General features: G+C 37.6%; 1 protein-coding gene across 3 annotated transcripts in view; it reads right to left on the reverse strand.

The window, feature by feature from the left end:
- The window catches only part of mRpL1 (mitochondrial ribosomal protein L1), a 468,615-nt gene that overhangs the window by 195,707 nt on the left and 246,148 nt on the right, over positions 1 to 26,760 (reverse strand). For all 3 annotated transcript variants that reach the window (XM_090379616.1, XM_090379615.1, XM_090379614.1), the window contains one exon: positions 18,327 to 18,447. In XM_090379616.1, the coding sequence (XP_090235742.1) occupies positions 18,327 to 18,447 (121 nt within the window). The remainder of the gene's footprint in view (positions 1 to 18,326; positions 18,448 to 26,760) is intronic.

Consider the following 26,760-nt stretch of genomic DNA (forward strand, 5'->3'; position numbering starts at 1 on the left):
TGTTTCAACATACTCGTTTAACCCTAAATCCTGCCATTGTATAGTACTTGCAAGATTTTGATATACTTCATTGAACAGTGGCCAAGCAACACTTTTCATACAATATCTTTCAATATCATATACATAACGTACCTCGTTAATATTTTCAATAGTAAAGAGAATAGCATTATGGTCACTCGTGGTGTAACCTTCTACCACATTCCAATTTCTAATTTTATTTTTCACCACACCAGAAGCCATTGTTAAATCAATAAAAGATTGCCCATTTACAGTCGAAAATGTAGCCACGTGCCCACACACATTCACAACTTCCATTCCGGAAGCAACTATGAATTCTTCAAGATAAAAACCTCTTTCATCAGTATTCACACTGCCCCAGATAGGAGAGTTGGAGTTAGAGTCCATCGACACCACCAAGCCACTAGTGCCAATTAAACTATTAACTTTTTCTAAGTATTCCACATCATGCAAGATGGATTCTGCGTGCCGACAATACATAGTAACTAAATACACCCTACCAAAACTGCCAATCACCTCACAACACATTGCATTTTCATTACATAAGGTTTGCACCACAGTAACTACTATTTCTCTTGTTCTTACTATGATGGCAGTATTTGGAGAGTTCCCATTAGATAAAACCCTATATCCTAAGGGATAATGCATTACATGTCCGTTAACAGAAAATGGCTCCTGTAGCAAGGCTATGTCGATGTCATCCTTCTCCATCCTTTGGTTAATCTGCATGGCCACGCTTCTTGCCTTCTGGGCATTTAACTGCAAAATTTTTAATTTCTTATCCATAATTAATTTTTTTCCTATATATTTCCAGAGCCTTTTTATATTCTGGGCAATCTCTGCTAACAGCAACATGACCATCTTCTACCCTATTTCTTTTACAATTAATACATTTAGGCTGCAAATTCTTTTTAGTGCAGTTCCTAAAAGTATGTCCAATATCACCACAGTGACCACAATGCGCCTCTTTCCTACAATACTTGGCCACATGTCCAAACATCATACATCTATAACATTGAGTAACGTTAAAAATTTCTTTATATCTACAAGCAGACCAGCCTACTAACAATCTTTCACTTTTCTTAATTCTTTTCCAAATCTTAGGTGTAAACTGCAATATCCAATTCTCCATGTTTATGTCCTTTGTTTTATTAACTGTTAACACTTGAATTCCATCTTTAGCTTTATCTTCGGAAATACCACAGTCTTCCAAATTCTTTTTCCATATCTCTTTAGACATTTCTTCCCGACTGAGTCCTTTCTCCACATCAAATAGTACAATCTTAGGGAATATCGACTTGGGTATTGAGCAACTTAACCCCAACTCCTTTAGCTTAGAACATTCCTTAATTTTATTCAGGTCGTCGTCAGTCGCCGCCTCCACAATAACTCCACGATCCCTTATTGGCCTTATATTTCTGACCTTGATATCCTTCAACATAGGTCTAACTTCCTTTAATACTCCATCCTTGACATCATCGCTCGTCTTAAAGTTCTCCTTTGTAGCCTTCAATATTAGAACTTTAGATGTCTTTGCTTCCTTCTGAACATTCTTCTTTGTAATCATCGAATATGTGTCCTTTTTTAATTTACCTTCTTCATTCTTCAAACGTTCTTTTAAAATTATATTCTGCATATTCACTTCCAAAACCTTTGCTTCTAATTTATCCCAGAATTCCAAAATCATTCTTATCGAAGCGGACGGCACTTTACTCGTTTTGGCCCACAAAAAACTTCTTAATCTTTCACGCTCTTCCCTTATGAGGTCAAACCCATCACATCAGAGGGAATCATTTCTTCCCCATCTTTTCTTTGTCTTTTACGGGATTGTCCTTTCTTTATACAAGTATCAGATTCACATCCCTCAGTTCTTTTCTTCCTGGCACCTTGATTCACTGATTTATCACCAGTTATCTGTGAAGGACCTGCGAGCGACAACGACCTGTTATCAATTGGAGTTCCTGCTAAACTTCTCTCAGTAAACACTTCTATTTCAGCCAGTTCTCCAGCTTGAACAAGAACATTTTGTGCTATTTCATCTATCTCATCTTCAGTTAATTCTGAACTGGCCGCAACCACTTCATCACAAGTAGGATCTAGCTCGCTAGAGCTAGACATTGTATAAATAAAAAAAATAAATATATTTACAACTAAAAAACCAAAGTCAACAGTGACAATTGGTTAACTATTTACAATATATACAATCAAAAACAGTCAGAGAACTAGGAGCCGTTAATCCAGGCAACTCTATTTTGAATGGAACCTTTTAAAAACGCAATTAGCGTTAAAAACCCCGGTCCCAAGTTAAACGGGACCGGTCCCAGGGGTAAACTACCCAAGGGCACGGAAATACTCAACGAAAACCCTACTGAACCCAACTCAATCAATTCGCCCGTTTCGCCGAGCTGGGAAAACCCCAGCTCGCCCGCCCCAGACTACGAGGAAGTAGGGCTGCTAAACTAGTAACTTGAACACGAACAAAAAATATAAATGACAAAAGTCAAAAGTCAATCAATTTCAACTTTCAAATCAAATATCTCTCGATTGCTCGAATTCTCAGTACCCCAGAATAGCCCCTGGGGCATTTTTGCATATAATACTGTAATTGTTGGCTGCTTTAGTAGCTGAGGGATATGATGCAAGAAGGCAAGCTTATGCGGCATCAGCCAAGAAAAAAAAAAAAAAAAAAAACCCTTCCCATTTCACCAATCCGGTCACTCCAAATGTTTAAATAGTTCGCCTTAAATTTATTTAAGCTATCAACTTCCACAACAGACGGAAGACTTTTCCAGCAATCAACTACCCATTGGCTAAAGGCAAACTTCTACACATCTATTAGTATTATTAGCCATAAGGCACAAGGAAATCTGAGGCTTATGCTGCACCAGCCAAAAATAAATTCCCGAGTTACCCTGAGAGAGAGACAGAAGCAGAAACGAATCAACAAGAAAGAGAAGAAGGATGATATCCAGGTCAGGACTCTGGGTTTGCCAGTGTCTTTCCTCAATTTGAATCTATGTCCCCCTCAGATTCTTAGTCTGAACAAGCAGAAGCATTGTCCCATCAGCATTCAGCCGGCTCAAAACATTCAAGGTCTTATACACCTCAATCAGATCACCTCTCAGGTGCCTAGTCTCCAGATGCTGCAACTTGCAGAACTTGAGCATTTCTTTATAAGCACACCCCCTTGTTCCTCTCACCAATCTTCATGCCCATCTCTGTACTCATTCTAGTAACTCTACATCTTTCCTAAAATTAGGCCTCCAGACATGTATACAGTACTAAAGGTGTGGCCTGACCATTGCCTTAAACAGGATAATCATCTCCTTGTCTCTGCTAGCAAAATTCCATGACCTGCTCCGGCAGGCCTTCTGCACTGATCAGAGAACTTCATATTTAACTGCACAATCACCCCCAGGTCTTTTTCATTCTCCACCTCCCAGAGTGTAGTACCACAGAGTTGGTACCTTTCTCTTGGGTTACTGCTACCCATATGAAGAACTTTGCATTTGTCAATGATAAACTTCAGTTGCCACTTCTCAGCGCATCTGCCTAACTTTTCTAGATCCTGTTGCAGTAGTACTGTCATTAACAACCCTGCCAACCTTTGTATCATCTGCAAACTTCAACATTAAGCCTGATATACCTTCATCAATATCACTGATAAATATACAAAACAACAGTGGACCCAACACCGAACCCTGTGGGACTCCACTAATAACATTAGTCCACGAAGAGCAGCACCCATTGATTACCACCCTCTGTCTTCTCCCACTTAACCATCCCTTTATCCATTGCAGTAACTTGCCCTTAATGCCATACCACACCAATTTGTACAGCAGTCTTCCATGTGCAACAATATCAAAAGGCTTCCTGAAATTTAAGTATATGATATCAAAATTATATTTTGCATCCAGTTCCTTTGTGACATCATAGCATCCAATCAAATTGGTCAGAAAAGACTTCCACTTAACAAACCCATGCTGTGTCTGAACTATTGCTGCTGTCTTGTCTAGGTGATCCTGTATCACCCCTTTGCATTATTTTCCCCAGAACAGAAGTTAAACTAACAGGGCTATAATTATTTGTGCCACCCTTTGAACCCCCTTTGTGGATTGGAGATAGTTGGCACATCTCCAGTCCATGGGGCCCTCCTCTAACTTTAAGGATGCTCTCATAATTATGGCTAAGGGGTTTGTTTACTTCCCTTGCTGCATAGATTCGATCTAACCCACATGCCATTTTTATGTTTAACTTCTACAATTTCTCCTCCACTTTGCTCTGAGTTATCACAAAATCACTTAGGTCCCTGTTAGAGTTTGATAAACCTCTGGCATTACCCTCCTTGAATAACTCCTCATGTGTGCATGCAGATGCAAAATACTCATTCAGTTTATCAGCTACTTGAGCAGTATCATCAATAGTCGAACCATCAATGTTAAAGTGGACCAATCTGATTCATCCGCTTCCTTCTAGAGTTTACATAAGTAAAGAACTCTTTGCTATTTTCCTTTGCATCCTTTGCCAAAGATTTCTCGTAATCTGCCTTTGCCTGCCTAACCTCCTTTGTGACTTGATTACAGATTAGCTTATATCTGTCGTAGGCTTCTGTGTCGCCTGATAATTTAAATGCATCCCATGCATTTTTCTTCTCTGCCACGAGCCTCTTAATTCATCCGACATCCATTTAGGCCTCAACCTTCAACAGTATTCCTTAGTTGGCATGAAAAGCCTAGTAGCCTCCAAGACTAAGTTCCTGAAGACTTCCCATTTAGAATTCACCAATCATCACTTGATTCCACTGTTTTTTTTTTTTTTTTTGATTTGGTAGTTGTTGGCGCATCGGTTTCTGTGGCCATATTGTACCTCCCAAGGTTTTTGCAGTACTTTGATCCAAGACCGAGGCGGGAATCGAACCCGCGACCTTTGGGTTGCCGGGCAGGTACTTGACCCACTCGGCTAGCCCGGTCGGCTGATCCCACTGTACAGAATTTAAAAACTGTCTGAGACCTCTGTAGTCACATTTACAAAAACAAAAACCCTTCCCCTTTACCCTTGATGGTAGTTACATCTTTAAGTAAATCCCACATCAGTACACTGTGATCACTGTCACCTAGTGGTTCCTTTATCTGCAAATTCTTAATGCACGAATAATCACTGCTGATAATCAGATCAAGGGTATTACTCCCTCTGGTTGCCCCTCGAACATGTTGCTATACAAAACAATCCTGCAATTAATCCATAAAAGTCCTGCAAGTGTGTGAATGACCAACCCACAAGTTCCATCAATATCTGGAAAGTTAAAATCCCCCCCATAACAAGACATTCTGATTTATTGGCCCATTCTACAGAATATTCTCCATACTCTGCAGAACTGTTCATTGTACTCATCAGCGTCATTAAGCCTATAACATACTCCTACTCTTATTTCCCTTTCACAGTGTTTATGTCACACCAAACAGACTAAACATTGCACTGTCCACCCGTGTCAACTGGATACACTTCCTTAGATTTTGTGTATTTCTTAACTAAAAGTATAACCCCTCCTCTCTTCCTACCCTTTCCGTACACATTGTACTCCCCAAATTCCAATTCTGCACTGCTTCTTTCTGTGTGACACCACATCTCTGATATCCCAACAATATCTGCCTTTGATATCTTGAAATAATTCATCAATTTTATTTACTATACTTCTAGCATTAGTGTAGATGCAAGTATACATGCACTTGTTCTTACTCTTAGTTACCCTAAAACAGCCGATGTATATACTTGTTCCCTGATGACTCCCAGCAGCTCTTGAAATCCCAAGCAACTTGCTCTCTAGGCTGCTGCTCATTACAATAGAAGCAGTGCAAGAATCACTTTCGCTTCTGCCTGCGGCTCCCATTAATCTTTTAGTCCCTGAATCCCCTAAACTAGCAGTTTTCTGACCCACCTAACACTGCCTCAATAGCATCAGCAAATATTCTTGCACCCTTTCTATTTAAGTGTATCCCATCTCTGTGTAAAAGTAATTTGTCCTGTAGGAAGCACAGACCACTCTGAAAAAAATTCTCTCTCATGAGCCATGCACAATCTCTCCAGGGCCGAATTGATTGACAAGGCTCTCGTCATATACTCCCTCCTATCGTGTCTGGGCAGAATTGCAGATACTCTCAAATTTAACCCTAACTCATGACTTTCTTTCATCATTGTCTTATAATTGTTAAGAAAATCTGCAGATCTCTTACTCCTAAGGTCCTTAGTGTCAACGTGTACAACAATATCACCTTTTGTGCCCTTAAAAGATGATATCTGCTCTACAACATCATCAACTTTAGCCCCTGGTCCTGTTCCACCTATCCATTTTGCATAATATATTCCCCGTCTCCCTGGCAATAGCCATCGACAATAACTAGCTCCTGTGGGACCAGCACATTCTGCCACAGAGATTGCTGCTGTATTGCCTGATGCAATACAGCAGGAGTGAGCTCTGGCATTGAATTGGGCAGCAGAGCTTCACGAGCCTCTCATATTAATTTCTCCAAGGGTATTTACCTTACACCTAAAACCCTCAGACTCCCATTGGGAAGCTGAGGTTGGCACCTAATTTCTTCACAGTCTCTGCACATAGCACACACACACACAAAGACATCCTCCTTGGCTAGATCATGTCCTGTTCTAGACAGTGATGCATGGTAGAATTACCCCTTTTGGTTCTCCTGCGAGCCACAGCACTCTGGCTATTCTGTGAACGCTGCTTTGCTGCTCTGGCCTGAATGATGATTCCTTTTAAGTATAATTTAATTAACAATGAAATTTAATAACATGAATAAATTTTATTGATAATACTACACTCATCTAACAGATTTCTAATACTATGCTACGCGTTTTACTATCTAGTTTTACGTTAAACTTTACAGTATTCTGTATTGCATAAGGAATTACCAATAGTTGTTACTATAAACTTAAGATTGCAGATCTAATAATTGCTGTTCAATTAAGGACAAGTTATTTGATTTGTGTTTTGTATTTGTAGGCCAGTTTTAAACAAAGTTGTATTAAGTCAATGCGTATTTGTTTTTTAATTAGATTTAAGCTACTTTTTGTACATGGTCAAAATTTAAATCCATATGATAACAGTGTGCTTAATTCTGGGGGAGGAACAATTCTTAAATCACCTGAAATAATGTGTTTGTTCACAAATGTATCTCAGGCAGATGACAGTAGCATTCGGCTTTAAGATCACTATTTAGGAGATTATTAGCCACTTGTTTGTTATTAAACACAGATAGTCCTATTGGTAACTAAAACGTGTACTGATATAACAGATGGAGCATGTTTAAATCGGTTGATTATTTGTTCCATATGAATACTGTACATAACTAAATTTTGAATTTTAAAATTGAGATATTCTATGGTGATTATGGATTTATTACCTAATTTAAACTTGAAAATATCATTTAATAAATGATTTAAATGATGGTCTTTTAAAATTATATGTAATACTTAATTTTAAAAATGCTTTTAGTTTACTAATCTTTAAAGCAAGCATAATGTCATGTATATTCTTGACCTTAATGATAGGGCTGTCCTATGCTTGTAACAATTCTGAAAATTTACCTAACTTGTTAGCTGTATGTGATTTTTTGCCAAACTTTTTACAGTTATTTATAACAGTTTTTTTAACACGTGTGTTTAGGTTTTTTTTTTTTTTTTTTTTTTATGAAAACCGCAGTTTTTCATAAAAACTGCGGTTTTCATTTATAACAGTTTTTTTAACACATGTGTTTAGGTTTTTAGTTTAGGCAGTAACCCCGATGATAGGAAAGCAGAGTATGAACGTGTCACGGCGGATCTTGCTAAATGTGGTTACCCCCTGAGGATTATAGATAAATTTATTAATGAAAATCAGAGGAGAGATGAATCTTTTATACCAGTATCTACTGCATACATTCCCTATTATCCGGGCTTGACGGATTATATAACGAGAGTATTAAGAAAATATCAGACACGCTGTGTGCAGCTTCCGGGACGAAGACTGCGCACAGTTGTGTCTCAAGTTAAGGACCCCATTCAAAAAGAGGATGTTAGTGGGGTCGTATATAATATTAGATGCCCGGATTGTGGGGAATGTTATGTAGGCGAGACAAAACGTCGTCTCAAAGATCGTCTGGGGGAACACAAAAAAGCAATAAGGAATGCGGAGTATGGCAAGTCCACCGTGGCCGAGCATTTTTGGGAGAAGCAGCACCAGATCTCCCCAGACGATGCCACTATCACCGATCGGGCGCATAGGTTTTGGGACCGTAAGTGGCTCGAGAGTTTGCGGATCAGTTCTACAACTAACATTAATAGGGATAGGGGTGTACGGATTCACCCCCTTTTAGAGACTATTATCCTAAAAAAAAAAAAAGGATGAACGGTTCCGTACGACTTCCGTTCGAGCCACTTCCGGTTCCACAATGCAAGAGAGCGGAACACGTGAGAATGAAAACATGTGATGTCTACCATTACCCTGCTGATATTTAAAGGTGTACTGAATAATAGAGAATACTGCTGAAGAAGAAGGCTGGAGCCTTTGAAAGCTACGGAATTTTATCGCTTTTAACTTAGTATATTTTAATGCATTTTAATCTTGTGTTTTAATACTTTTAATATTGTAATACGTATATATTAATTTTGTAAATACAGGTTATTGTAAATATAGTTATCGGGAATTTGTTGTGTTTTATTTTATTTTATTTTATTTTATCTTATTTTATTTTATTTTGTTTTATTTCATTTTATGAAAGGTTGGTGAAAAAACGCTAAGAACGTGTAATATGAATATACCCAACCTCAGAGGCCTATTTGAGGAGTTATTTAGGTTTTTTTTTTTTTTTTATGAAAACTGCAAAAGTGAAGAGGCATTAGAACCTATAGCACTTAGTACCATGCATGGGTTGGAGGTTGAGAAGACAAAAGAAGATATTTGTTGACATCAGACTTGAACTTCTGTAGATTGTAATTTTCAGGAATTATGTATGAAGGAAGGTTGTTCCAGAAAACGGCAGTTGAATGAATAAACGAAGAAGATAAAAAGTCAGTTCTGTGGTTTGAAGTTGGACAGTAATAAATAACAATTATATTCCAAATAATTGCTTCAAGTTTTCTATATATGAAATTTAGCTATCAGTCGGGCTAAATGTCATCTTGCCTGTTAACAACCAAATTATCTACTTAACCACTTTTAATATTACCTATTTGACCAGGTTAAACAGGCAGATGACAACAGAAACTGATAGCTCTGTTAATTATGAGTGGGATATATTGAGAGGGTTAGCCCTCGATAAAGTCCCTTTCAATGTATCCAATTACCTATAATTAACATTATGTATTATATTATTATTACTTTGTTTTACTAATGATTATTCTTAAGTTTGGCCATGGGGGCCAGTATCGGCTATTATAGGGTTAATTGGTGCTTTGATCTATGGGTATATTTTGGGCAGCTAGTTAATATACATAAGTTCTAATATTTATACAGAATCGGATTTATATTTTCGGACACCACCATAATATCTAACATAATATACTATTAAACAGCATGTATCTAATTTACTTAAACTATAATCAAAAAATTATATTACGACGGATGTAATGTTCTATCTATCTAATATAGATGGCATTAATCCGATCTGGATTACATTGCATAAGATATTTATTTATAAATTGTTCCATATATATATATATATATATATATATATATATATATATAGTAGTAATATATAACAGTTAAGCCGCAAAATAAGCAGATAAAGGAAAATAACAAAAGTTATAGTTTGCTCCAAACTATAACTTTTGTTATTTTGTTATATCTAATGCTCCAAAACATGCAGTGCAGCAGAACAGGAAGCAAAAGAATATAAATAATGTGTTGTTTGTAGAATAAATAAAGTGTCTGTTTGTTATCTGGTTTTTAGGAGCATTAACAACTAAGGCCATATTACTCCGGGGATATGCGGTGGTCATTCTCTGACCTTTCCACATCCTCCGTATTTGGTGGGCACGGGCTCGAATCTCGGTCTAATCAAGAAGCGCGTGCTACGCACTGCTGCTCCTGCCCACCTGGCTACGGAGGCACCATAAATAAAGTGTCTGTGAAAATGGAAGTGAAAAATAGACACGGTGCCAGAACTAAGAGAAGTTTAAGGGATAATAGAAAGTGGAAGTGAAGTAGTGGTTAAACAGGTAAAAGAATTTGAAAAACCTAGTGCAAAAATGAACTGGGCCTGAGAGGAAAAAAAAAAGGAATAAATAACACTATATTCAGGTATGGGAGGGAATTTTTAGCAAGAGGTCAAAATCAGGGGATGGCAAATATGCAGCATCTGAATATAGTAGATGAAAAATGACACATAGCCAGGAAATTCATCAGGGGACTACTCCTAAAAAAAACGCAGTCCCTGACTATGTATCAGGGACTGCATTTCAAAACTTCTGTAGTATTAGAAAAAGGAGGGCAAATATGCAGCCTTTTATCATAATACTAGTCGACAAGGAAGTCCCTACGTAAAAAATGTGAATTTAAATAAATACAAATTTACAAAAGTGTAATATGGAATATAATACAAATATATGTGAAGTGCATGAAAAAGCATAGACAAGCAAATGGTAAATTCTAGGAGGAGGGGGAGGGTAAGGGGAGAAAAGATGTTCAAAAGATGGCGAAAATAGCGATAGGATTTAGGATAGATGGAGCGTTCGTATCCCCTCGTATTGTGCTAATAGTTTTACCAACGGGAAAAAAATAGAAAAAGACAGTATAAAGAAAAAAGTGTAGAAAAAGTCATTAAAAATACTGAACTTACTGGGTGTGTAAGGCCCAACCTTAAAGAAAGGGTTCTGGTATAAGCAAGTGCTAGTAAAAATAGGTGTTTGGTTTGGTTCGGTTTTGATTTTATTGGCGCATTAGCTGCTAAGGCTATAATGCACCAAGACCAGGTCATATATAAAAAGTTTTAAACTTTCAGTGACCTAATTACTTAAGTCACTATGTCAAAATATCTAACAAAGGTATAAAAGATAAATCAATAGAAAATCGTAATAAAATGTAAATTTTATATACGAGCAAAAACGTTCATTGATTTTAAAAAGCTAAAAACAGCAGACACATGGTCATTGTCGGATAAAATCTGACTGAGTGTATACGGCTCAGCCGGATGACTAAAAACGGTAAAATGTAAATCACGTTCTTGTCTAAAACGTGGACACACGATTAAAATGTGATGAATAGTTAAAATGGTGCCGCAGTTCTCGCACATAGGACAGTCATCTGCCCTCAGCAGAAAAGCATGTGTAAGATGACTGTGTCCTATGCAAAGACGAGCTAGAACAACTTCCTCTTTGCGGTTCCTGCGCAGACTAGACTGCCAATGTCGAATTACAGGCTTTATCTAATAGAGCTTGTTTGTGACTTGCTCATGCCAAGATTGTTGCCATTGGGAATGTAATTTAGCTTGTATTAGCTGCCTGTAGTCTGTATAGCGGACTAACAGGCAATAAGTGTTGTGGGGTTCTGGTGATCTGGCTGCAGCATCTGCCAGTTCATTTCCCTTGATCCCAATGTGGCTGGGAATCCAGCAGAAACAGATGTCGAATGAACACTCAAACAGGGAATGTAACGTCTGCTGAATCCGAGTCACAATCGGATGAGGATTATACCTCATCCCTGATAAAGCCTGCAGTGTACTTGAAGAGTTAGTGTACACAATACATCTTTGGTGCTTATGGGTTTTAATATGGTCCAAGGCTAGCTCAATAGCATACAACTCAGCTGTATATATGCTGCATTCGTGGGGAATCTTCCCAGATATAGTACTATCTTGAAAGACAGCAGCAGATGCTACAGACAACTCTGATTTCGAGCCATCGGTGAACACAGGCAGAAAATCAGAGTAATCGGATCGGTGGGCAGCATAGAGTTGTTGGTAGACAGAGGAGAGTTATCGACTTACCCCAACTTTTAATGGAGAAGTCAAAAAACGGGTGTAGAGAAGAAGGGAACTCGAAACAAAAACTAAAAGTTACCTGGAGTCATTAAGTAGAGCGGAGGAGCAACATATACAGCCAAGATGCGAAAGGGAGAAACAATGACAAGTCACCGAGTTTTTATAGATTTAGAGAAACAGATGGGGATGACCTCTATCGTTGAAAAAAACATTTTGGGAAAGACGGCCTAAAAACATAAAACGTCAGACATACAGACATACCAGAATGTGAAGGAACATGAGAAACATAAAATAGAACAAGAATAATTCCGAACTACAGGAGATAAAAATCAGGTAAAATTTTGATGATCAGATAGCAGGGTTTATAGATTACGGCTACAAACTTCCAAGATGACAAACCGCAGTAGAAAGAGAAAAGCACAGTTGCCACATCTGCGGTTGATTAGAGGTTTAGTGAATCCAATGATGAGCATGACAAAAAATCGGCAGGCGAAAAACTTTTGATGGAAAGAGAATTAAAAACCTTGAAGAAGAAGAATTTTGTATCCAATGATAAAATTTATTCACCAAATAAAAGGCCTGGTTAAGTGATGCAGGACTACATACAGACAGTAGAGCAGAGACCGGTGTCAGGGAAGCAAAGTGCTAAACTTAGCGGCTGTAATCAGGGAAGAGACACTTAATAAGTCCAGGGAAAAAAGCCATATGTACAGGATTCCAAAAAGAAGAGAGGACGAATTCAAACTAAATGGGTTAAAAAACTTAGAGTAAAGCAACAGTAATCTCATTCCGAAAGGAACCATAAACGGAAGTCATGAACAGTGATTACTAACTAAGTAGTGGGAATGCCACCAAATAATAAACTACTGTACAATACCTTTAACATAGACAGGTGCCAAGTTTGTTTGTTTGTTATTTGGTTTTTAGGAGCATTAGCAACTAAGGCCATATTGCTCCGGGAATATGTGGTGGTCATTCCCTGACCTTTCCACATCCTCCCTATTTGGTGGTCATGGGTTCGAACCCCGGTCTAATCAAGAAGCGTGTGCTACGCACTGCTGCTCCTTCCCACCTGGCTACGGAGGCGCGCAGGTGCCAAGTAAATGGAAATTGAATTTATTTTTAATTATAGAAGAAACTCTAGAAGATACCTCCCTTTTTCATCAAATACTGAAACAGTATTTGATGAAAAAGGGAGGTATATTATTATTTAAAAGCTTGCTATAAAAAACTTTCATAGCTTTGCTGAAAATGACACGGTTACTGCAAATGTTGGGTAATCTGCTGGTTGAATACAAATGGTATTTTTGTGATTTTTTTTTGGAAATATCAGATTGCCAATTTGTGAGGCAAATGGCCTCAAAGTTAAAATAGTTTCTTTTGTCATAAATGTCAATAAGATGAGGAACTGCATCATTACAGAGTGTAATTTTCAGATCTAGGAAGTTGGCTGTGCAATTATCAACATTTTCTTTATTGAGTTTAAGTTCAGAGGGGTAAATATCTTCAGCAAAACATTCAAAGTCGGAATTTAAAACTAACACATACCGGAAGGCTAAAAATTTATGATTTGGATTGCTGGTAAAAAAATTCCTCATAGTAGTGTAAAAACAAGTTATATATATATATATATATATACAAACAGGTAGTTCTTGCTTTACGAGTTTTCGCTTTACGAATTCACAAGTTTGCAATTTTTTTTTTTTTTTTTTTTTTCAAAGTATCAAGTATCAACAAAATTGAAAATATCAACATTAATTGAAATAAATGAATGTTAAACATTCACAAATACCGCATTTCAAACCACACGTGTAGCTATACAATACAGTGTACCAGCTTTACGATATTAATCCGTTCCAGAGACACCACCGTATCGTGAAAATATCGTAATGTGAATCCAATAACACATTTTTATAATTTTTATAAAAATTCTTAAATTTTTATAATTTTTATAATTTTATAATATAAAAAAAGGAATGAAGGTCTCTTCATTCCTTTTTTTTTAAGCTTCGTAAACTTGTTAATCTGCACAAAGTGTGTTAGTTGCAATTTGTGTGTTCTGTTAAAAAATGCTTATGCAACTATTGAAATTTATAAAGAAAATAGAAGATTATCTTGGAAACAAATGCCTCTTGAAGCATTTCTGAAGAAGAAGACTCCTTGTGCAACAAACCAACGAGTGCCAAGCCAATAATGAGTGATAGACGAGTGTGCATTTAGTCGATGATGAAGAATAAACGATCTTTAAAATTTGTAAGTAATGAATAATTTCTTTATTATTATAATTTGCTTGATTTTACAGGCTACATTTTAATTTCTTTGGATAAATCAATCATTATTTAAACAAACTAATTAGCTAACTAATTTCGTTGTTGAGAACGTAACCACTATTTTTAACATTATATCAATGGGATTTTATTCCCACTTTACGAGTTTTCGCTTTACGAGCGCGCACTAGGAACGAATTAACTTGTAAAGTCAAGAACTGCGTGTATATATATATATATATATATATATATATATATATATATATAAAAAGAAAGCAAAAGAAGAAAAAATTTTCTTCTTCTTCCATATTATTAACGACTGACAGCCACCTGGGGGATAGGTATTCATTCACATATTTTAACTTTTTATTATTATATACATTTTAACAAACTAAGTGTTTTTAAAATTATAAATTTTTGTTATATTTATTTATATTACTACTATGCCAACACAGGTGGGAAAACTCTAATAGATGAATAACTAACCTTTAATAATCTTAGCAAAAAAATAAATTTTTCTTTTTCTTTGTGTATATTTATATAAAATAATGCCACTAATTTCCCACAGTATGTGTCCAACTAGTTATTAACTATTAATTGCTGCTGACACTGGGTCAAATGGCCCAATGCTGAATTGTTATTGACACCTGATGCTGGCTCTTGTCTGCATGGGATCTTTCCAGTGTAGATTACAGCCACAAAGTTCTAGTCCACTATCTCCTCCCTAGAAGACACTCTATTCCTAAATTAACCTAATTTTACCTTGTGGTGGGATGAGCCACACACTACCAACAAAACATTCTTTTCCCCTTCTTGTTAATTCTTCTCGATAAAAAGCATGCTGCTGCTGCCTGCCATTCATATATTGCGGTGTACACCCCCAGAGAAAATTATTCCCAGCACCTGACTTCACCATGGTGATTTGATCTTCCTGAACCTATTCCCCTCTACCCAATCTCCCCCTTACCAATCCTTTCCACAATTAACACCCCTCTTCTCTACCCTTAGCCACCTAGAATTCTCTAACCCTTTCTGCCACCTTAATTGTTCACCCTTATGAACAACTACCCAGTACCTTTCCCATCTTGTAGACCAACTCCACTCCTGTTCTATTCTGCTACATCCTCACCCATTCTTCCTCTTTCAAAACTACCCTTTATCCTCTCTTCCCTGTATACTACTGACCTAACTGTGTTGGCCTCATTCATCCTGCCTTCTTACCCTTTTGCCCTCAACCCTCAGGATTTCCCCTGCTGAGTTCAGGTTCCACTGATTCTCCCCACCAAGGTCAGAGATTGCACTGTTTTCCATCCTGGGTCTCGAACTTGTTCCACCCCAACCTACTGCTCCTTCTCCTCTGGTGGATGACTTTGCCTTATTCTACCTCTATCTTCTTCATCTCCCCCCCCCCACACACACACTAATCTTATTTCTCTGCTCCTTGGTGGATACTCCATCTCCCATTTACTTATCTTCATCCCTTCACCCTCTCCTCTCTCCCTAGCAGTCTCGAACAGAAATTCAACATGTCTCCAATAAAAATTCTATATTCCAGGGCAAGATTGTGTCCAGTAGTCAAATTATGTACAGTAGATAGCCTGGATCCACATCCCTGGGATGGATGTTGAGAGGTTGCTTTCCAGTGATCACAAACTCCCAGTCACACAACATGAACAGCATAACCCACACATCACTATACATGACATTACACACACTGACTGACTTTACAGTGTCTGTAGCAACACAGAGACATGTAGAGTTAAGGGTGACTCTCAAGTGTGATCTAAACAATTACACATTGTACTCCCCATATTCAAATTTTGATTCCCCTATATCTCAGTGATATCCCTATGATATTCTCCGATATTCTACAATGTCCGTATTTGATGACTTAATCAGTACTTCATCAAATTCAATTAATGTGTTCCTAACCTGTTCTTGGCGCCTCTGTAGCCAGGTGGGCAGGACGCTTCTCGATTAGACCGGGGTTCAAGCTCGTGACCACCAAATACGGAGGATGCGGAAAGGTCAGGGAATGACCACCGCATATCTCGGAGCAATATGGCCTTAGTTGCTAATGCTCCTAAAAACCAAATAATAACAACAGCACCTGTTCTTTCTTACTCTTAGTTACCCTAATTCCACTTATGTATTTACTTGTTCCTTGATGATTCATAGCAGGGCTTGAAATCCCCAACAGCTTGCTTTCCAGACTGCTACATGTTCCAATAGAAGAGCAGTGCAAGAATCACTTTTTTTACATCTGCCTGCAGCTCTAGTTAATCTATTAGTGTATATCCCCCACTCACATCCCCATCACACTATCAGTTTCCTACCCACCTAACACTGCCTCAACAGCATCAGCAAATATTCCTGCATTAGTTTTATTAAAATGTATCCCATCCCCATATAAACAGTATCCTGTTAATAAGCACAACTCATGCTGAAAAAAATTCTACCCCACGAGCCTTGCACAGTCTCTCAAGGTCCCATTTGATCAACAAGGCTCTCAATATGTACTTCCTACTATCATGTCTGGCAGGATTGCAGACACTTTCAAATTTAATCCTAACTCAACTTTTTCCCAACATGCCCTGTACTTGTTAAGCAAGTTCTCGATCTCCTACTCTTAATATCATTAGTGCCAACATACAACAGTCACCTTTTGTGCCCTTAAAAGATATCTGCTCTACAACCTTATCTACTTTTGCCCATGGCAGACATACCCTGGTCCTATTCCACCTATCCTTTTTTGTACAATATATTTCCTGTCACCAAAAATAACTACCTCCTGTAGAACCATTGCATTCTGCCTTGGGGATTGCCGTTGTGTTGGTTGATGTACAAGTGAGGGCTCTGTCATTGAGTTGAGTAGCTGAGAGCTTGATAGCTCTCAGCAACTCTTTTTTTTCTCAGCATTACCCTGAACTTGTTAAGCAATTCCTCACATCTGCCATTCTTAATATAATAATTACTCATGCACAACAATATCATCTTTGATACACTTAAAAGATGATATCTGCTCGGCAACCTCATCAACTTTAGCCTCTGTCAGATATACCCTGGTCCTATTCCACCAATACTTTTTACACAATATATATACATATCCCATCTCCCTGACAACAGAGTCACCAATGACTGCTGGGGGCCTAGAAATCTCTGCCACTCAGGATGTCATTGTGCTGTCTGTTGCTCGAGCATAGGCTGAAGCATTGAGATGGGCAGCTGAGAGCTTGATGGTTCCCCACTCTTTTATTCCTTCAAAGGCATCAAATTCTTCAAGCCCTCATATAAGCTCATCAGAACACTGACTTCATGCTTAATTTCCTAATGCTGTTTACAATGAACACACCCACAAAGGCATCCACTTTGCCTGTATCTGGTTAAAAGTAGTTTTGCAAACAGACAAAAGCAATATGCATTATGGATCAGGGATCTGTATTTTGCATTTTCAGAAATTCCAAGTGTCATCTTTATGGAATTCATTTTATAGATTACAAAAAGAAAAAAACAGCTGTGGAAGCCTGGTTTGATTTTGATTTTTAACATGAAAACTTTTTTTTTTTGAAGGATTAAACTCTTTGCAGATTAAGCACAATAAGTATTGAATTTCAGCATAAAAAAATAAAAACCGCAGAATTTTGTACCTGTCTTTTCTACTCTTTCTCACAAGTTTTTAACCACCCGATGTGCATATATACACACACACACACACAATCTGAGAGACACTATACAATAGATTAGTATAGAACACCAGCAGATAATAAATTAATATGTTACACATTCTAAAATAATATTGCTGGTCAATTCACTGGAAAGATCAAATTTATTGCAGGGGTATGCAATTTTGAAATGATATAAGAACCAAGATAAAATGACACAATTTATATGAATTTTTTTAAGTGATATAATCATGATGCCAAGCTTTAGTTATTTCCAAGGCTGTTATAACTGAATTTGAGTATATTACAAATAATACAAAGGGACAAAAAAAAAAAAAAAAAAAAAAAAAAAAGAGGACCTACTAATTTAGAGGACTTTCAAATATAATAATGGAAATAAAACTTACCATTTCCCACAGTAGGGAATTTTTTTTGCAATAAACCTCGAATAGGTATGATATCCTTTATAAAATCTGGATGTATCACTAGGTAGTCAAAGTCTTCTACAGTTAGGTCACCTGCCTGAAACTGAAATTCACAAGTTTCTACATGATATCTTAAAGAATAAAAAGTGAATAAAAATTCAGAATAAAAAAATTTTGCAATTAGAACAGTTGCTTATAGGTGGAACAATCAATCACATAAAATGAATAATGACATTGTATAAAAACATTATGGGAATCCGGCTGTCTTGAAACTTTACTAGCCACGTTGGACAGACAACTAATATGATCGAGACCCACTAATATTCATAAAATCAGACAGATGCTATTGTGATTTTCTCTTGTAGAGAATCTGAGTCCTCATTTTGAATTTAAATCAATGTTTTGAAATTTAATCAAATCAAAAATAATAATATAATACTAAATATAATAAATAGGATATTAAGATTATATTTTAAGACAGGAAATCTCTTACCTGAGATATTTTCCAGGAATAACTGCATCCACGTAAGGTGTAATTAGAATAAATGGAAATTGTTTCAAAGATCTGATTAAAGGAAGGGAAGGGAAGAACCTTGCAACAAGACTAAGGAATAAAAACAAGCTTTTACCCTAAATCCATGCGGGATCCAGAAAAGTTGCCCCCCGCATTTTGCCCCCACACACATTTCGTCCCCAGTAGATAATGAAAAGGCTATAGAAATGTAAATAATACACCTAATTTTTTTATTAATTCTAATTTATTTTGTTTTAATAGAATGAATCAATCAAAGGTAATCAATCATAGAATAAATGCACATTATTATTGTTTAAAACTCGAAGTTGTATGCAATGTCTAAGGTAATCAATCACATTACGATTTTGAAAATCTTGGACTATTCTTTTGATTCTAGCAGAAATTGCAGCATACTTCTTGTTCCATCAGAAAACCACTCCTGGCTACACACCAATAACTGAAGATTGTTACTAGTGGAAAAAATAAGCATGCGACCCGGGAGCAGTTCATCCTGAGAATCATACATTAAAAACTGTTTAATAGATTTGATAATTGAGAGCTATTAAGTGCTCGATAATTTGTCTGCCTTTTGGATGATGATGTTTATATTCACAGCTAATTTTTTGATGCACTAAAACTCTTCCTTTGAAAGGTTAAGTGTAAGATTTGGTTTTTTATTTATCACATTGTTTATTTACTTAATTAGTTCTTTTTCTATCGCTGTAACTATGTAATCCTGTTTGGACTCATATCACATATTCGGTATATGGGATTTTTTTTGGGGTCACACTGTAATTGAGGCCTTTATGGAGGAGATTGTGTTCTTCTTTTCTTAAGTTATAGTTGGAGAGATTGGTTAGGAATTCACCATTTGCAGGACCTGTTTGGTGCATTCTTACAGATTGTGGTCTCTAAATTTAAAAGTGAGAACCATTTTTTCTCATGTTTAGCTGTAAAGTACAGGCAGTTCTCGCTGTACGACTTCCCGGGTTTACGAGTAATTTTTTTTTGGTAAGTATCAAGTATCAACAAAATCGAAAATATGAATATTAATTGCGAAAAATAAAAGTTAAACATTCATAAATACCGCATTTCAAACCACGTGCGTAGCTATATGATACAGTGTATCCTGCTTTACGACATTAATTCATTACCATCATATCGTGAAAATATAGTACAGTAAACCCCCGCTATTCGCGGTTTCGCGTATTCGCGATCGCCGATTTAATATAAAATGAAACCTAAAAAAATATGAATTTTAAAGCGCCGTGAATATTTTCCACCATAAAAAAACATGAGCGTGGCTAAAATTATCTTTCCCGGTCAAAACAGCACTCAGTGGGCGAGGGGAGAGGGGTGACAAAATCGCGAGCGTGGATGTTTCTCGCTAATCCTTGTTCAGTATGGGTTATGCGCTTGTCATGGAAGGTTTCATCGTTTGCTTTTAATTTCTATGCTTATAAATTGAATAAATTTATCAATTTATAAATTGATATGCTTACAAAAATTATAAATCTACCGTTTTGCAGTGTAAAACAGACTTTTTCGAGTGTGTTAACGGAAGAAAGTGGCTTTATTGTGGACAAGTTCTTTCTAACCCCTACAAAAATATGGCTACGAATAACAACAGAAATGTGAAAATATCAAAGAAGGTGATGACATTAGCGAATGAGTTATTAGATAAAATTTCTAATGGTGAAAGTGTCTCCTCAGTGACAAAATATTATAAAATCAATGAGGAAATGGTACGATCAATCAAAAAATTGGAAGAAAAATCCACCGTAGTGTCCATGAAAACGTGCTAATTGCTTCAAAAATTTGCTCTGTAACTCGTGATGTTAAATTGGAAAAAATGGAAAAAGCTTTAAATCTTTGGATAGAAGACCGAACTCAAAATAAAATTCCGTTAAGTTCACTCATCATTCGTGAAAAGGCAAAACTCCTTTATCAAAACTTTAGCGAAACTGGTGATAGCACGGGCGGGAGAAGTTTTTTTGCTAGCAAAGGTGCTGGTTTGATATTTCTAATAAATTTCTAATAAATATTACATTTAATATTAAATTGTTTCTTATTTTCATTTCGATGCCATATGCTTGCATTTCACTATGTACATAGTCATATTATGAAGGTACATATAATACATACATAGACAAAATTTTAGACTAGTTTTTCTTATATATTTCATACTTTGAAACGGAACCCCTTTATTTCTATGGGAGCCATAACTCAGTATTTGCATTTTCGGTATTCGCGACATTTCTCAGGAGCGTAACCCCTGCGAATAGCGGGGGTTTACTGTAATGTGAACCTAATAACACATTGTTTTTTGGTAATTAATTCCACGACCTCGGAAGTTCGAATTTTCGCTATATAACTCCCTAAAAGGTCATTTTTATGGTGTAAATTAAATTAGTTACCAATTCAAATCATTAAATGCACTAGACTTTCATCATTATCATATGCTATAAGAACCAATTTTGAACAGCTTTGTGATATTTTTTTAAATCACATTTCTGAAAGTCACGACCATAAAACAATAAAAAACAATTTGCATTTTCTGGTTTATTTGGCTTTTCTGTTACTGCAAGCAGTTATAAATGGGTAGTAAACTCGGTGTTACTGCATTTCTGAAAATACCGATACCCGGAATTGTGTGGGTTTTTACATTATAATGGTGAAATGTGGCCGCAGGCAGAGGCAAAAGTGATTCTTGCACTGCTTCCATAAGAATGAGCAGCAGCCTGGAAAGCAAGGTAATGGAGATTTCCAGGACTGTTGGGAGTCATAGTGGAACAAGTGAATGTATACTTGCATGTACACCAATGCTAGGGGTATACTGCATAAATGTTATGAGCTTGAAGTGCTAGGCAAGACATCATAGGCAGATATTGTTGGGATATCAGAGACGTGGAGTCAAACAGATATAAGCATTGCAGAATTAGAATTTGGGGAGTACAATGTGTACAGGAAGGATAGACAGCACAGGAAGGGAGGAGGGGTTATGCTGTTAGTTTAGAAACACAAAATCTAAGGAAGTGCTACCAATTGATTTTGGTGGACAATGCAGTGTTGTCTGTTTGGTGTGAAATAAACACTGGGAGAGGAAAAATGAGAGAAGGTGTGTGTTATAGGCCTAATGAATCTGATGACTATAATGAGCAATTGTGCAGAGAAATAGAGTGGTACAGTAAATCAGAATGTCTTATAATGAGGGATTTTAACTTTCCAGATATTGATAGAACTTGTGGGTTGGCCACTTGCACACTAGCAAGGCTTCTGTGGATTTATTAGTTGACTCTTTACTACAGAATCATATTCGAGAGGCAACCAGAGAGAGTAATACTCTTTATCTGATTATCAGTAGTGATTATTCATGCATCAAGATTTTGCAGATAAAGGAACCACTGGGTGACAATGATTACAATATATTGATGTGGGAATTACTTAAAGATGTAGCTACCATCAAGGCTAAAATGAAGGGCTTTTGCTTTCGTAAATGTGACTACAGAGGTCTCAGACAGTTTTTAAATTCTGTACAGTGGGATCAACTGATGATATTACCAACGTTGCATTCTAATTGGGAAACCTTCAGGAACTTCGAGGCTACTAGAGACGGTCATGTTCAAAGCCGCTAAGTAGATTTTTCTTATTTATTGATTTGAAATTGTTTTTCTAAAACTTTTGATTTAAATTTAGTAGTATAACATTATTTTGTGATTTTCTGATTAATTTGGTGTATTTATTCTTTACTCGGCCTTGTAATTGCATAAAAGTATCGATAAAGGTTTCCACGTGTTTCAACTCCGGTACCGTTCGTAATTTTCCAGCCTTTGTGATACGATAGTTATATACCGTACTAGATAGCGTTAGTTGAACTTCGTTAGCAGTTAAATTGTACGTTTAAATAAATACATATAACAACTTAGATTACAAACGTAATATAATTAATTATATTTAACATAATTAATAATATAACATAATTAATTATAATTAATTAATAGAATCATGACTCAGACCAGAGCGGCAAAGCAAAAGGCTCAAGCTAATGGAAGTGCTGTGGCTCAGAGCAGAACTGAGGGGGGCAGTTGTCCTCTGACTGACAGCGTTATAAAATGCACTGTTTGCTTGATGTTTGCAGAGCAATCGGGTACGGGACATGATACTGCCAAGGGGGATGTCTTTGTGTGTGCGTGATGCAAGGAGTATATCGATATCAAGCAACAACTCTGCATTCTTGTGGGCCTATATGAGAGCTTGAAGGACAGGGTGGATGCCCTCGAAGAAACTAAATTGAGGGCCCATCAAGCTCTCAGCTGCCCACATCAACGCCAGAGCTTGCACTTGGGCATCGCGTGACACAGAGACAACCCCCAAGGCAGAATGCACTGGTCCCGAAGGAACTAGTAGTTGTTGGTGACTCTATTGTCAGGGAAACGGGGAATTTGCTTTGTAAAAAAGATAGGTGGAACAGGACCAGGGTATGTCTGCCAGGGGCAAAGGTTGATGATGTTGTAGAGCGAATATCATCTTTTAAGGGCACAAAAGGTGATATAGTTGTACACATTGGCACTAATAATATTAAGAGTAGGAGACCGGTGGAATTACTTAACAAGTACAGGTCACTGTTGAACAAAAGCCGAGAATTAGGGTTGAATTTGAAAGTGTCTGCAATTCTGCCCAGACACGATAGGAGGGAGTATATGATGATAGCCTTGTCGATCAATTCGGCCCTGGAAAGATTGTGCAAAGATCAAGGGGTAGAATATTTTTCAGCCTGGACTGTACTTGTTAACAGGAGAGATTGCTTCTACAGGGATGGGATACACTTAAATAGAAAGGGTGCAAGAATATTTGCTGATGCTATCAAGGCAGTGTTAGGTGGGTCGGAAAACTGCAGGTTGGGGGGGATACAAGGACTAATAGATTAACAGCAGCCACTGGCAGAGGTGGAAGTGATTCTTGCACTGCTTCTATAAGAATGAGCAGAAGCCTGGAAAACAAGATGCATGGTATTTCAGACACTGCTGGGAGCCATTGCGGTACAAGTAAACACATGGGTTGTGTTAGGGTAGCTAAGAATAGAAACAGGTGCAGGTATACTTGCGTGTACACCAATGCTAGGAGTTTAGTAAATAAATTTGATGAATTTGAGGTATTGCTCAAAACATCAAAGGCAGATATTGTTGGGATATCAGAGACGTGGTGTCACACAGATATAAGGGATGCAGAACTGCAATTTGGGGAGTACAACGTCTACAGCAAGGATAGACAGGATAGGAAGGGGGGAGGGGTTATGCTATTAGTTAAGAAACACATAAAAACCAAGGAAGTGAAGCCAGTCGACATCGCCGGACAGTGCAGTGTTGAGTCAGTTTGGTGTGACATAAGCATTGGGAGATCAAAATTGAGAGTAGGAGTGTGCTATAGGCCTAATGACTCTGATGAGTATAATAAGGAACTGTACAGGGAAATAGAGTGGGCCAGTAAATCAGAGAGTCTTATAATGAGAGATTTTAATTTCCCAGATATTCACTGGAATTTGTGGTTTGGTCACTCGCACACTAGCAAGGCTTTTGTGGATTTATTGGATGATTGTTTTCTACATCAGCATGTTCGTGAGGCAACAAGAGGGAGCAATACTCTTGATCTGATTATCAGTAGTGATTCTGCATGCATTAAGAATCTGCAGATAAATGAACCACTAGGTGGCAGTGATCACAGTGTGTCGAAGTGGGATTTACTCAAGGAGGTAACTACCATCAGAGGTAAAGGGAAGGGTTTTTGTTTTCGTAAAGGCGACTATGATGGTCTGAGACAGTATTTAAATTCTATACAGTGGGACCAACTGATGATGTTACCAACAGCAAACTCAAAATGGGAAGCATTCAAGGAACTAATCTTGGAGGCTACCAGGCTTTACATACCAACTAAGAAATATTGTACAAGGTTTAGGCCTAAATGGTTGTCAGATGAACTAATGAGACATGTGGCAGAGAAGAAAAATGCATGGGATACTTACAAATTAACACATGACACAGAAGCCTATGATAGATACAAGTTGATATGCAACCAAGTTACAAAGGAGGTTAGGCAGGCATAGGCAGATTACGAGAAATCCTTGGCAAGGGAGGCAAAGAAAAACAGCAAAGAGTTCTTTACTTATGCTAACTCTGGGTCAACTGTTGATGATCCTGCTCAGGTAGCTAACAAACTAAATGAATATTTTGCATCGACATTCACACATGAGGAGTTATTCAGCAAGGGGAATGCCAGAGGTGTATTCAACTCTAGCAGTAAGCTACAGAATCTTGAAATAACTGGGAGTAAAGTGGAGGAGAAACTGTTGAAGATAAACACAAGAAAGGCACCCGGGGTGGATGGGATCTATCCAGTTATATTAAAGGAGGCAGCAAAGGAAGTAAGCAAACCCTTAGCCATAATTATGAGAGCTTCCTTGGACTCAGGGGAGGTACCCATAGCCTGAAAATGTGCAAATGTGACCCCAATTCACAAAGGAGGATCAAAGGCTGACACAAGTAATTATAGACCTGTGAGCTTAACTTCTGTTCCAGGAAAATTAATGGAGGCACTGGTTAAAGAAGCACTGCAGGATCATTTAGACAAGACTTCAGTTATAGCTCAGACGCAGCATGGTTTTGTTAAGGGGAAGTCTTGCCTGACCAACTTGATTGGATATTATGATGCAGTCACAAAAGAACTGGATGCAGGGAATAACTTTGATATTATATACTTGGATCTTAGAAAGGCTTTTGATACTGTTGCACATGGAAGACTGCTACACAAATTGGAGCAGTGTGACATTGGAGGCAAATTGCTGCTATGGATAAAGGGGTGGTTGAGGGGGAGAAGACAGAGAGTGGTAATCAATGGACACTGCTCATCGTGGACTAATGTTATTAGTGGAGTCTCTCAGGGCTCAGTGTTGGGTCCATTATTGTTTTCTGTATTTATAAATGATATTGATGATGGTATATCAAGCTTAATGTCCAAGTTTGCAGATGATACAAAGGCTGGCAGGGTTGTCAAGGACACTACTGACACTATGCTTCTGCAACAGGATCTGGAAAGGTTGAGCAGATGGGCTGAGAGGTGGCAAATGAAGTTTAACATTGACAAATGTAAAGTACTACACATGGGAAACAGCAACCCCAGAGCAACGTATCAACTCTGTGGTACTACACTGACAGTGGTAGAGAATGAAAGGGACTTGGAGGTGGTTGTGCAGGCAGATATGAAGTTCTCTGAGCAGTGCAGACGGGCTGCAAGAGTAGCTCATGGAGTATTGTCAATGATATACAGGAATTTTTCCAGCAGGGGTAAGGAGGTGATTATTCCATTGTATAAGGCAATGGTCAGGCCACACCTAGAGTACTGTATACAGGTCTGGAAGCCTCATTTCAAGAAGGATGTAGAGCTGCTGGAACGAGAAGGGCAACAAGATTAGTGAATGGAACAAAGGGGTGCTCTTACGAAGAAAGGCTTAAGTTTTGCAAATTACAGTGTTTGGAGACTAGGCACCAGCGAGGTGATCTGATAGAGGTGTATAAAGCCTCGAATGGTTTAAGCATGCTCAATGCTGATGGGATTCTTCCTCTAGCTCAGAAAAATCACCTGAGAGGGCATAAATTCAAATTGAGGAAAGACAGATGTAGGATAGACGTGAGGAAATTTGCCTTTAGCCAGCGGGTGGTTGATTGGTGGAACAGACTTCCATCCCTTGTGGTGGAGGTTGATAGCCTAAATAAGTTTAAGGTTCGGCTGGACAGGTATTTGGAACGAACAGAGGGGTGAAGTGGAAGTGGGGTTTTTTTTTTTTTTTTTGGCTGATGCTGCATAAGCTTGCTTTCTTGCATCAAATGCCTCTACTAATGCTAAACTTAA

Source organism: Mastigoproctus giganteus, chromosome 8, assembly GCF_048544385.1.
Source record: "Mastigoproctus giganteus isolate SK-2022 chromosome 8, ASM4854438v1, whole genome shotgun sequence".
NCBI classification, from domain to species: Eukaryota; Metazoa; Arthropoda; class Arachnida; order Uropygi; family Thelyphonidae; genus Mastigoproctus; species Mastigoproctus giganteus.